General features: G+C 35.4%; 1 protein-coding gene across 1 annotated transcript in view; it reads right to left on the bottom strand.

Moving 5' to 3' along the window:
• MNAT1 (MNAT1 component of CDK activating kinase) overlaps nt 1-14,677 on the bottom strand; it is a 198,640-nt gene that overhangs the window by 66,562 nt on the left and 117,401 nt on the right. Inside the window, exon 7 of the mRNA XM_032405247.1 lies at nt 9,366-9,487. Coding sequence (XP_032261138.1) covers nt 9,366-9,487 — 122 coding nt within the window. The remainder of the gene's footprint in view (nt 1-9,365; nt 9,488-14,677) is intronic.

Below are 14,677 nucleotides of genomic sequence, written 5' to 3'. Positions count from 1 at the left end.
TTGCGACTTTTCAATTTTTCCATATTCTTTTATTTTCTAGTATCCCTAAGACTTTTCATAAAACTAACATATAAACTTAGATAGAGAGCATCAAAAACAAAGATAAAACAAACACCTTTTCTCCATGCTTAGACAATCCATGTATAAGTCAACAGGTAAAGACCCTGACCAAAAACCAGAAATTTGTTCAATGTGACTTAAAAAAAATGCTTCTCCAAAATGGTAAGAAAAATCACTGATGAAACACTTGAAGCATCAGAAACAAGAAACTGCAGTTATCAGAATTAGATAACACCAGGTCAAGAAGTTCTAGCCAAATTCAACACAATATAAAACTGAAGTCAGACACAGAATATTTAAAAGAAAAACTTCATTTTTTTCAGATGATTCACTTCCAAATAAAACCCAGATATCCACCTAATTAAGAAGAAAATTATTAGAGTTCAGTAAAGCAGCTAGATACAAAATAAAAATACATTTAAGAATCAGAAAGCATAATGAAAATAATTTTATAACAGTATCACAACTATAACAAAAAATTAATTTCTAAGTGAGATATATGAAAACTCAGTAAATTTTAAATACCCATTCTTTTCTAATCAGTTTATAAGTTTAAAGCAATTCCAAATAAAATTCCAAAAGGAGTCGTGCTTGGTTATTATCTAAGGAGTGAGAAGAATGGGTATATCTTAGGTAAGTAGTTGGTGGGCTTTGGTTTTTTTTATTACCTGTTTCACAACACTTTTATTATGAAATTTTTCAAATGGACAGAAAGCTTGAAAGAACTGTACAGTGATTTGCTGCTTTGGCCAACAAAGTTTACTTGGAAGAATAAATGTATAAAAATGATAAAACTACTTTGAAAAAGATAAATAGTAAAGGAAGACTTGTCCCACCTGTGGTAGGCAGAATTCTGAGGTGGCCCCTAAGATTCCCTTATGTGCATCCTTGCAAAATCCCTTCCCCATGGGGTGATACGATAGATTTCACTCCTGAGATTATATGGCAAAAGGGATTTTGCAGATGTAATTAAGATCTCAAATTGGTTGACTGTGAGTTAATAAAAAGGGAAATTATCTAGGTGGGCCAAACTTAATCAGGTAAGTAACCTTTAAAAGTAAGAGATTCAAAGTGATTTTCTCTTGCTGGCATTGAAGATGGAAGCTACCATAAGTTCTACATCTGCAAAAAACCTAATTCTGCCAATAATATAAAAGTTTGGAAAACAACTCCCCCCCCCACCACCAAGCCTCACTTACATGGAATCACAGCACCTGCTGACATTTTGATTACAACCACGTGACACCTGAGTTACAAGGATCTGGGTAACCCATGCCCTGACTGCTGACTCACAAACACCGAAAATGAATGAGATAAAAATGGATGTTGTTTTAAGCCACTTAAATTTGTGGTAATTTGATACACAACAATAGAAAATAAATGCACAGATTAATATTAAAACATATCATAAATTTAAATTAATAATTATGTGATACTGTTAAAAAATTGAAACATAGATTAATGGAAAACAAAGGGCAGTGGAGAAAAAGTCTTATTATATTAATAAAACACATGAGTAGAAAAAGGAAGTATTACTGGATATACTGGTCTGGGCCAATTGATTCACCATCTTGAAAAAATAGATTCTTTCATAGCTCCTTATAAAAAAAATAAATTCCAGGTGGATTAAGTGCCATATTAGATATAAAAATTGAAGCTACACAAAATTTAGAATATAAATGTATATAAAGTTCTGTGTTGGTTTAGGACTTCCCTAGTAGAAGAACAATGGAAAATTAAAAGGACATCATCAATACATCCACTGCTCAGAATTAAAACTACTGCATATCATAAACAATGTAAGAATAAAAAACTAAGGGGCGCCTGGGTGGGCACGATCAGTTAAGCACCCAACTCTTGGTTTCAGCTTAAGTCATGGTTTCAGGGTCATGAGATGGAGTCCCGCTCGTCAGGCTCTGTGCTCAGTGTGCAGTCGGCTTGAGATTCTCTCTCCCTCTCCCTCTGCCCCTCCCACTCATGCACTCCCTCTCTCCTTCTCATAATTAAGTAAATCTTTTTTAAAAAGAATAAAAAAATAAGGAGCACCTGGGTGGCACAGTCGGTTAGCATCTGACTCTTGGTTTTGGCTCAGGTCATGATCTCAGGGTTATAGGATAGAGCCCTGCATTGGGCTCCGTGCTCAGTGCAGAGTCGGCTTGGGATTCTCTCTCTCCCTCTCCTTCTGCCTCTCCCCCATCCCCACTCTCTCTCTGAAATAAATAAATAAATCTTTAAAAAAAAAAGAATAAAATTTAAAATCTCAAGGATTAATAGACTTACTACACAGCTGACTCATTTAAATAAATAAGGAAAACAATACCATCCCAATAAAAAAGGAGACAACTCATGCATAGGGAGGAAAAGAAATTACCAGGTGGACTGTGCCACAAATATAAGACAACAGGAAAATGCTAAGGAAACAGCATGAGCAACAACACAAAAATATGTGAGACACTATAAGGTTCTTAAGAAACACCAAGTATAAGGGGGTAAGCTATATGACTATAAAGATAGGGGTCAGATTGTGCAGGTGATGATGAGCCATTGAAAGATATTAATAAGAAAGAGACACGACCAGAATGATATATTAGTCTTCTATGGCAACAATGAGGAAGTCCTTAAGAAGGGAGACAGAGTGTTATAACAAAAAATTTGATAGACTAGGTTCAATGTCTTATCTCAAATTCTTGATATATAAAATTCTGATTTATCAACTGGAAAAAAAAAAACAGTTCTTAAGAGCAAAAGAAAGGTCATGAAAGCATCTCCAAGGTTACTGTGAAGGTGGATCTTCTATTCTGGGGACTATACCCTGTACGATTCCCTCAAGAATGAACACTTCTAATTGTTTTGCTAACAGTAATAGATTTGTTAACAGGTTAGTTAACTTTTGGTTGGTTGGTTTTATCAAGGTAGTCTATGGCTACACAAGAAAACAAAACTGATAGGTGCTGACAGAGATCAAATAAAAAACTATCTTCTAATTATTCTTATAGTTAACTAAGTCAATTCAATACTATTACTGTCACAAATTTTTTCACTATTGATTATGTAATAATAGCTAACTAATCTTAGCATCTGGTAAGGAAGGAACTCAAGATATTAAGCCATCAAACTTTACATCTGTTTTTGAAAGCTCTCATAACTTGCGGCACCTGGTTCGCTCAGTCAGTAGAGCATGCAACCCTTGATCTCGGGATTGTAAGTTCAAGCCCCACACCGGGTGTAGAGATTACTTAAAAATAAAAATCTTTAGGGGTGCCTGGGTGGTTCAGTCAGTTAAGCATCCAGCTCTTGATTTCAGCTCAGGTCATGATCTCATGGGTAGTGAGATCAAGCCCCACATGGGACTCCACATTCAGCATGGAGTCTGCTTGGGATTCTCTCTCTCCCTCTCCCTCTATCCCTCTCAAATAAATAAAATCTTCTAATAAAATAAAATAAAAATAAAATCTTTAAAAAGTAAAAAATAAAGCTATCATAACTGATAGCACACACTCATATCAGTTACGTTAACAGAAGAGATCTTAAAGATCATATTTTATCTTATAAAACAATGGGCTTTCCTTATTTTTGTAATAAGCTCACAAATGAAAAGCTCATATTAAATAAATCACTTCCATCTACCTAAAACAGTAGAGATATCTGATTAAATACTTCGAAATTGATGAACAAAATTGATAAGCACTCATAATTTATATCAGTTAAGGGAATAACTCGTCTTTGGGTGGAAGGTAGTAAAACATTAACTAGAAATCCAGTTGATTACTAAAAAGATAGTCTCAGAGTGCCAATCAATGAGACTACTAGACTAACCACGAAAGCCATTGTTTACGGAATTTCAATTAGCAGTTAAGTTTTCCCAATGCTTTCTCCCACTGGCACAGAATTAATAAACATGTTTACATATTGCCTTGAGCAAACCAGAAGAGTACTACCAGTGCAATGTGAACTACAATTATCCATTCATAATACCCTCCTGAATGAAAAATTTTCATTTATTCTTCTTCTGCTTCTCAAGTTTAAGTAACTTTAGAAAAGATCTTAGTAAAAAACACCAAAAATTTCATGGCAATGTACTTTTGATTTCATCCTTTTTCAAAGTTATATATAAGGACAAAAATGTAGTTCTTTGGAGACACAATGCCACCTAAGACCTTATATCACCTACTCCCCAAAATATATAATTAATATTATTCTGAAAGTGCTTGCACATACTTTTGCACTAGCTAAAGTGAAAGTGCAAAGTGTACCATTCTTAACTTCACCAAGTCACACAGATTTCAAAGAAGATATAAGAAAATAGAAATAAGGTAGTTAATTTATTCTCTGTTTGCCTCTAGAAAAATTGAATTTGTTCCCTCTGTAGGATAGCATAATATAAAACAGAAATTTTGTTGTAATAGGAAAAGAGAGAGGAATACGAAGCTAGAGGACTGGGGAAAGGGGGAGATCCCACCATAAAGGGATAAATGGAGCTTATTTAGATGCAAGACATGGACAAATTTTAGGACAGATGTGTAATTATTATACCTTTAGTCAACTTAAATTTATATTCCTTTTACCCTAAGAGCAGCACCTTTGAGGATATAAATCATTCTTTGAAAAGTCACTTCAGAGAACAAATTCTTCAGTTTCTAAATGTTTCTGAAAGTTAGATTAGGTAAAAATATATCCTTAGATTTATAAAGTTTTCTTTAATAAGAAAAAAATAAGATAGCATATAGCTATCTTCAAATAATAATTCCAGAAGAGAAAATGAACTAAAAGTATAAGAAATCAATTTAGAATTTATTTTAGCAAATGTTTCAGTATGAGGCCATAACTCACCAAAAAGACTGCTTGAGCCGATCCCAGCTATAAATATTAAAGCTGTCTGTACAGAATTCAATCCCTTTCTCAAGGTAGAAGGCTGAAGAGATGTGGGATGAATTCTATGTTGGTAGATAAATAGTTCTATATCAGGAAAAAGTCACTGTTCCTTTAGCAATTCTGATATCACTGTTGATGATCTAGAAATTCCTATACTACTTAGCCACAGATGGCTAAAAGAAACTGTTACAGTCAAGGTCTATTGACTTATTTGAAATCAGAACAATTTGCCCTTGTAACTATTGTGGATATAGAATATATGTGTAGTCTTTGTTAAGAGAAGCAAAAGTCTACTTCAAAAAATTCTGGGGGCACCTAGGTGGCTCAGTCAGTTATGTGTCTGCCTTTGGCTCAGGTCATGATCTCCAGGTCCTGGGATGGAGCCCTGCCACTCAGTGGGGAGTCTGCTTCGCCCTCCCTCTGCCGGGGAGTCCCCACCCCCACCCCAGCCAGGTGTGTGTGCACACACATGTGTTCTCTCAAATAAATAAACAAAATCTTAGAAAAAGAAAAAAGAAATTCTGGAACTAACTGTATTCTAAATACTCAATGGTTAATGAAAGTCCCCCACCCAATAACACCAAAAAAAAAAAAAAGTGATCCAGCCTCCTTTATTTAGCTTCAAGTAAGATTTCAGGTATGAAAAACTCGGGAAAAGTACAAATGCTATGGTTATATCTTATCTAAAGGACACTTACCCTACATTTCAAAATCTAAATCATAATGGTAAAGGCAAAAGGAAACCAAAAAGGGGTCCAACATTCAGAAGAGGTGCCAAAGTTTATTAAATTTAACAATTTACTCAAAATTATTGGGGAAAAAAGCAGTCAATCAAGCTACATCTATTTTATACAGATTTCTAATAGAGTTAGTTAAATATACACACACATATATATAGCAGCAGCACCATCATAGCAGATTAAAAGAGGAAGATAAGGGGGATATTCCATTGAAAAGACCCAATAAAAATTGGCAATATAGAACACTAAATACAAGAGGAAATGAACTTAAAAAAAAAAAAAAAAAACCAGCCAGGATTCACCTGCTGGGAAAGGCAAAGGTTGGCTGCCACTGGGCGAGAAGTAGAAAACCTACTGCCACCCTCCTCAACTCTATACTGACAAGAGCCTTCAACCACTGAGGAAAGGCATGAAACCAATTCTTACCTGTGCTAACATAATGATGCAAAGCAGTGATGGGGGGCAGGAGGAACAGAAAACTGTCTTATAGCCAACACTTCCTGTGCTATCAACATTAAGACAGTTCAGTTGTGGGGCTGGGAGAGGACTAGCAAACCCACCTGCACTCTGAAATAAGAGACAAAAATTGTTTGCCTCCAAGAAAGAGATAGATACACCAAGAAAACACTACCCTGAGGTTCTAGCACACAAGATCTCATAAGGCTAAAGTTGAGAACTAAGGAGAACTTAGAAATCCCCTTGTTCCCACCACAAAACTTATTCCAACTAAAGAGGAAAAAGCACTCTATTGCTGGGGAGGAGCACCAAGAGAGAACCCTAATGTGGCTCAGGCGGCCAGAGCCTGCTGCTGAAAGCTGAGAGTGGAGCAAGACTGAAAAGATTCCTCCAGCACTCCAAGCCTCATACTAGGCACAAAGCAGCAACAGACTATCTGGAAGAAGTTGAAGCCTTTGAGCAACAACTGGAGCAACAACAAAACCCAAACTAAAATCAAACTATAGACTTAATACTCAATTCCCTATCTAATGCCCTGACAGAAGAAAAGGACATAAATATTTTGGGGCATAAATCTCAGTCTCTGCTTTCTGTGACACAGAATATCCAATACTCAAACAATAATTATAATGAACACAAGAAAGCAGGAAAAATACATCTATCATCATGACATAAAATAATCAACAGAACCAGACCCAGAGATGTTGGATATCAAAAAGGCACTTTAAAATAATATGATTAATAAGTTAAAAGATCTAGGGAAAAAGGTAGAGAATATATATAAACAGGGAATTTCAGAAAAGAGATGAAAATTATAAAAAGAAGTGATATGGAGGGCGCCTGGGTGGCTCAGTTGGTTAAGCGACTGCCTTCGGCTCAGGTCATGATCCTGGAGTCCCGGGATCGAGTCCCACATCGGGCTCCCTGCTCAGCAGGGAGTCTGCGTCTCCCTCTGACCCTCCTCCCTCTCATGCTCTCTGTCTCTCATTCTCTCTCAAATAAATAAATAAAATCTTAAAAAAAAAAAAAAAAGAAGTGATATGGAAATGCTAGATATAAAAATAGCAAATCAGAAAGACTTTCTTTGATGAAAAAGAAATCTGTGAAGAAATAATGGTTGAGATATTTACAAAATAAAAACAACAAATTATAGATCCAAGAAGTACAGAGAAACTTGGAAAGCTCAGAGAAACTATATTTTTTTTATACAATGCCAGTTCCTTATAGAAAACATATAGTAAATCTTGTTTTTAATTCAATCTGGCAATCTCTGCTTATTATTTAGAATATTTAGACCTGTGCTACCCAATATGGGAGCCACTCACCATACATGGTTATTTAAACTAAACTGAATAAAATTTAAAATTGAGTTTTTCAATTGCATTAGACACATTCAAGCGCTCAGCAGAAACATGAAACTGAGGGCTACTGTACCAGACAGCATAGACGTAAAATATTTCTATCATTTCAGAAAGTTGTATTGGATAGTGCTGGTTTAGAACATTTATATGCAATGTAATTACAGACAAAGTTAAGACTAAATCTACTACCATTTTGTTTCTTAATTGTTTCATTTCTTTATTTTTGTAACCCTCTCTTCCTGTTCTCCTTTTCATTAAGGAAGTATTTTTTTATGATTTCATTATTTTTCTCTGCTATTAACTGACTGTCCCTCTTTTTTTTCACATTTTTAGTAGTTGCTAGAGGGCTTATATTAAATATCTTTAACTTACCACAATCTATTTCCAGACACTACTATACCACTTCATGCATACTGTAAGAACATTACAACAACAGTTATTTCCTCTTCCTATCCTTTGCACTGTTTGTCACACATTTCACTTGTGCATTGTTATTATGCATGCCCACTTACATAATCTTTCAAATGTAATTTTGATGAAAAAACTATTAGAAAATGCAAAACCCTGTAACAAAGGAATACTATTTTAAATACTTTGTCTTCACTAACATTAAAAGTAAAGATTTTAAGAAAACTTATTTTACAGATCTAGAATTCTGGCTCTTGCTAACCCAATAAGAGATAAGAAACCAACATCTTTATCACTAATAACTTTTTACATCATGAAACCCTATATTGTCTATCTCAAGCTTCAATTTTAGCACTTAGGCAAATTATTTGATAAATTTGTTATCTCAAACTCAAAAGGAGTTTTAGGTTTTGTTTCACATCTCCTTAGCTTCATGTTTGGAAGATGCAGGACCTTAAGAGAATACAGAACTAAAGAAAATAGTAAGATCTACTAAATAGCAGATTAGTAAATTATCTATCATTTTAATAGTCATTTGAACTTAGAGCCTCCAGTTTCATATGTATAATACTATGAGTCATGTTCAAGATTTTGGTTTTGAAGATGCATATAGGTTTTTTGTTGTTTTTTGTTTTGTTATTTTTGTATGTAGGTTTTATTATCTATTTTATCTATCTTGTTTTTGCTGTTGGGGTCTTTTTTTAAATTACTTTTTAATCACTTGTTTCATTGTACCCATTATTTTCTTTTCACATTATATTCTTTACACTATTTTATTTTCTTAAGAAGCAATGGTTTCTAGATCATCTTTTCATTCAAAACTTTAGCTTGAGACACCAGACCAAGACATGACTTGTCCCATTCAACAAAGTCTGTGCCTGAACTTCTCAAGGACACTATAGATACCCACCTGCTTCCCTGAGACAGACTGTGATCATCTCCATCACCCACAAGAGTCTCCATCCCAGGTTCATTTCCAAAACAGATGCACAGAATATGGCTTTTGAGCCACTGGGCCAGCCCTACATTATACCTTTTGACTAAATCTAAATAAGACTTTGTGGCTTATTTCTCATAAATATAGTTACACTGTTATCAGCAGACAATGAGTAAATCTACTCCTTTTCATGGCAAGGTCACAACTCTCATATTTTTACTGGCTTACTAATGACTAAATTAAGCTCCTATTTCTAAAAAATTACACAGTGAGCTGAAAATGAACAGCTACTTCAGTATGGCTGCCAACAACATCATTAAAAAGAACTAATATAATCCAATCTTAATCTCAAAAGACCTAACAAAAACATTCAAAAAAATGTGTACACTTAGTATTAAGCATTCATTTTTCACAAAAGAGTAAAGTTCTAAAATTCAAAATCTAAGAATTTTTTAAAGTGTAAGTTAAAAATAGTACTAACCGATAAGGCCTAAACGTCAGTTACTCAATGAGAAGTTCTTAGAGACTTACCCAAGTCTTCCCAGCATCTCAAGCTCAGGAACTTGTGGTCCACATGTCTCTATCTGCAGTGGTTGGTATTCATATAGAGCTTCTTCAAGCTTTTGAATAGGTGCTAATGAAATATGCTGACCCTGTTAGAAAAATGAAGGAAAGCAATACCTTTTAATAATATTTTCATATTACTACTATTTGTAGACTAAATTCCTTCCTCACTTTAAAAATATTACCCTGGGGCACCTGGGTGGCACAGTCGGTTAAGCATTGGACTCTTGGTTTCGGCTCAGGTTGTGATCTCAAGGTCATGGGATTGAGCCCTGAGTCAGGCTTCATGTTCAGTGCGGAGTCTGCTTAGAACTCTTTCCCTCTCCCTCTGCCCTTCCCCCTACTCTAAAATAAATAAATCTTTTTAAAAAATAAATTAAAAATAAAAATATCCATTGGGGAAGTCTTGCTGGCTTAGCCGGTGGAGCATACAACTATTGATCTCAGGGTACTGAGTTCGAGCCCCACATTGGGTGTAAAGATTACTTAAATGAATAATTTTAAAAGGAAATAAAATTTAAAAATATTATCCATGAAGCCTGCTAATTCATGGGTACAATTCATTATATTACTGAAACCCACATTTTATAATTTATAGTAATTGACACATGATTTAAAAGAAGAAAACTGGGGGGCCTGGGGGGCTCAGTTGGTTAAGCGGCTGCCTTCAGCTCAGGTCATGATCTCAGGGTCCTGGGATGGTGCCCCGCATCGGGCTCCCTGCTCAGTGGGGAGTCTGCTTCTCTCTCTCCACCTGCCTCTCCCCAGGCTTGTGCGCTCTCTCCCTCTCACTCACTCTCTCTCTCAAATAAATAAAATCTTAAAAATAAATAAAAATAGAAGAAGAAAACCAAATCCATCATTAAATTCAAATTTAGCCTTAAAGAGTAAAGTTATTCAACATCAATGGTAGAATTCAGCAAATATAAAAGCGTAGTCCATCCTCACATTTTCCTATTTATTATCCAGCTCTGAGAGCTTTGGTAAAATCAGTGTTTTATTGAAAGCTTCTAATTAGGGAAGAATACTAATGAAATTATTCTCCACGAAATTTTGCCATATAAACATCTACTCTCTTAAGTCTTTACAATGAAATCAAACTTACTTACCAAATGTGTGTATATGATGTCTGCTTACATACACACACAGGGAATTTTGTGCTAAAAACTAAGTTGAATGAAACATCTAGGATTTTTCTGAAAACAAATAATTACTGAATAACCAAAATAAAAGGACTGTATTTGATTACAAGCATACAAAATAAAATACCATTCAGCCATATAACATCATTACACTGAGATTTATCATACATCTGAGCGTAGATTTTAATTTTTAAAAATCCCTATTTTTTATATAGTCCCTGTTTTCAGATTCTAACTCTAGTTCTGTTATTTTTCTTTGTATAGTGCTCATCAAGTTCTTTGTTTCCTAACTTTTTAATAAAAACCAGCTCTTATAGTTACTAATTCTACCATTTTCTAATTTATAGTTTATTTCTGTTGTTACCTCCCTTAGTTTCCTTTACTTTTCCCCTAAATTACTAAGTTGAATATACAGTACATTTTTCTATTTTATTTAAAAAAATAAATAAATAAAAACCATGACTTACAAGTGATAAAGTGCAACTGAGGCAGTGAGGAACAACCACTGACAATGTTTGCATCTGACTTGTGGTTTTTCTCTTCAACAAGTTTTAATCCCATGTAGCATCACCCTAGCTAGTTCACTGTCATGTATTAATAGCTTCTCTGACAATGTCACCTCAAAAGTCCTTCATCAAACACTGACAAAGGACACGAATAGACATTTCTCCAAAGAGACATAAACTGCCATTAAGCACATGAAAAGATGCTCAACAACACTAATCAGTAAGAAAATGCAAATCACCATAAGAGACTCTTAATCTCAGGAAACAAACTGAGGGTTGCTGGAGTGGAGGGGGGTGGGAGGGATAGGGTGGCTGGGTGATGGACATTGGGGAGGGTATGGGCTATGGTAAGCACTGTGAATTGTGTTAAGACTGATGAATCACAGACCTGTACCCCTGAAACAAATAATACATTATATGTTAATTTAAAAAAAAAGAAAATGCAAACCAAAACCACAATGATATACCACTTAACACTCATGACTATTTAGGATGGCTATTATCCAAAACAAACAAACAAAACCACAGAAAATAAGTTTTGGCAAGGATGTATAGAAATTGGAACTCTTGGGGCGCCTGCATGGCTCAGTCATTAAGCATCTGCCTTCAGCTCAGGTCATGATCCCAGGGTCCTGGGATCGAGCCCCGCACTGGGCTCCCTGCTCTGCGGGAAGCCTGCTTCTCCCTCTCCCACTCCCCCTGCTTGTGTTCCCTCTCTTGCTGTGTCTCTCTCTATCAAATTTATAAATTGGAACTCTTGTGCATTGCTGGTGGGAATGTAAAATAGCGCAGCCACTATGGAACACAGGAGGGTGATTCCTCAAAATATTAAATTACCATATGAACCAACAATTCCATTCCTGGGTATATACATAAAAGTAGTAAAAGCAGGAACTTGGAACATATATTTGTACACCCATGTTCATAGCATCATTACTCACAGTAGCCACAGGAGCAACCCATGTGTCCATGGATGGATGAATGAATAAACCAAATGTGGCATATACACACAATGGAATATTATTTAGCCTTAAAAAGGAAGAAATTTTGACACGTCAAAATTCACATGGGTGAATCTTAAAAACATGCTAAGTGAAAGAAGCCAGTTATAAAAGGACAAACATATGATTCCAATTACCTGAGATTGCTAGAGGAGTCAAACTCATAGAAACAGAAAGTAGAATAGTGGTTATCAGAAGCTAGGGTGAGGCAAGAAGGAGATGGGGTGTTAGTATTTAATAGGTACAGAGTTGTAGTTGGAGAAGATCAAGAAAGTCTGGAAATGGATGTGATACAATGTGAATGTACTTGATATCGAGAACCATATACTTGGGGCACCAGGATGGTGGAGTTGGTTAAGTGTCCAACTCTTGGTTTCAGCTCAGGTCATGATCTTATTCTTATTTACTTATTTACCTGGCTAGAGTAATACACAGGGAAAAAAAAGAAGTAAAATACCTAGAAAACTTTGTTAACATTATTTTAAGCCTTAACCTCCATATGTTTCACAACTTTTCTAAATAAACATCAAACTGTCAAGCTAAATCTTATAGTATCTCAGAGAAATCCAATCTCTGAACAATGGATCTGAGTACAGGGGGTTACAGAGGTTAAGAACAGGACTGCCTAAGTGGGATATTTTGAGTGACATTTTGACATTCCTGTTTCAAAGTGTCTTCTTCATAAGTCCCAAGTACTAAATTCTCCTGCCATGATACAAAAAGTCCAGTATTAATGTCACATTGTTAGGTTAGGGGGGGAAAGAAGAGAAATGAAAAAGAAAAATTGTAAGAATTAAAGAAGGAAACTTTATAGTCCTACTAACATAGTAATGCATATTACTTTATTACTCCATTTTCATTTTATAAATCATGCAAGGTCCAGAAAAGATGATACAGAATGGCTATTTTCAAGAGCTAGAATACTTTCCAGGGAAAATAATGTTCAAAAAAGACAGGCTCTCTTAAGTCATTACAGTGGGAAACATACTAAAAGTGATCATTCACTAAACACCAACTATATAAAGCCCAAGTTACTAAAGTTATGAAATCATATAATCCAAAATCTTTTCTGCAAGTTTGTGGGCACATAAAAGATCACCTAGTATAATCACAGTTAACATGATTTACTCAGTGCCAGGCACTGGTCTAAGGACTTTTTATGTATTATTTCATTAGTATTCACAATAGTTTTATGAGATAAATACTGTTATTCCTACTTTACAGATAGGGAACAGGGGTTTAGATATGTGACTTGGCAAGGTCACTCTGTATTAATGGCAGGTTGAGGATTAGAAGCCAATTCTTTTAAGATTCTAAAGCCTGCTTTCTTTTCCCCTAACTTCTTTATTTTATGAATAAAGAAGCATTTAAAATACAAATTTTCCAAAAGTCATGTAGTAGTAAGAGTCAAATCTCCTAATTCCTGTCCAGTATGGGTTCTACCATATACCACTACCTTTTAATATCTTATTTTTAGATAATATAATGATGGTCACTCAATTTAAAAGTTTGATCTTTTTTTTTTTTTTTTAAAGATTTTATTTATTTATTTGATAGAGAGAGACACAGCGAGAGAGGGAATACAAGCAGGGGGAGTGGGAGAGGGAGAAGCAGGCTTCCCGCCGAGCAGGGAGCCCAATGCGGGGCTCGATCCCAGGACCCTGGGATCATGACCTGAGCCGAAGGCAGACGCTTAATGACTGAGCCACCCAGGCGCCCCTAAAAGTTTGATCTTAATAAGTAAATCCTAGATAGTTTAAGATAAATTTTTATACAAATTCTAATAACTTATATTTGGTCAAAACAACACAGGCTCAAAAAGGATTTTTTTAAATTATGGCATTTAGAGAACAGTAAACATCACTCAGTGGTAATTCTGTTTACCATGAGAATGATAAAACAAAGTTCATAAATGATGCACAACTTAGCCTTGTAATGTTCAATTGATCTTTCCCCAAATAAACTTGGTGTGAGATAGATGCCAAATTTCTCAAATCTAAAGCTGGGGAAGACCTTACAGGACAATCATTGACATAATTAAAATTAAATCACCAATATACAAAAATGTCTTAGCAAGTCCTAGGAGGAAAGTGTTGGGTTTTTTTTTTAAGATTTATTTATTTGAGAGAGAGAGAGCACATATGCAGGGGGAGGGGCAGAGGGAGAAGCAGACTCCCCACTGAGCAGGGAGCCCTACATGGGGCTCAATCCCAGGACCCTGGGATCACGACCTGAGCTGAAGGCAGACTCCCAATCAACTGAGCCACCCAGGCGCCCCAGTGTTGGGAGTTTTAAGTGACTGGAGGCAAAAGGGTATCTAAAAAGTTTCTGGATGCCATATGGTAACTGAATGTGATATTTCCACCAAGAGAGTAAGTATTATATTATCCAAATTATCAGATTAAGGAAATCAAACAACATGATGCACTAGTGATCTATCACATCTGAATTAATGGACATTTCATCAAAGAAGATACACGAATGGCTAATAAGTACATGAAAAGATGCTCAACATCTTTAAGAAAAATGCAAATTACGACCACAATGAAATACTACTTCACACCCACTAGATTGGATATAATTAAAAGGACAGACAATAAAAAGTTTTACTGAGGATGTGGAGAAACTCT

The sequence above is a fragment of the Phoca vitulina genome, unplaced genomic scaffold (assembly GCF_004348235.1).
Source record: "Phoca vitulina isolate PV1807 unplaced genomic scaffold, GSC_HSeal_1.0 scaffold7, whole genome shotgun sequence".
In the NCBI taxonomy this organism is placed as follows: Eukaryota; Metazoa; Chordata; class Mammalia; order Carnivora; family Phocidae; genus Phoca; species Phoca vitulina.
The sequence above is the reverse complement of the archived record's forward strand: the minus strand, read 5'-3'. Positions and strand labels throughout refer to the sequence as shown.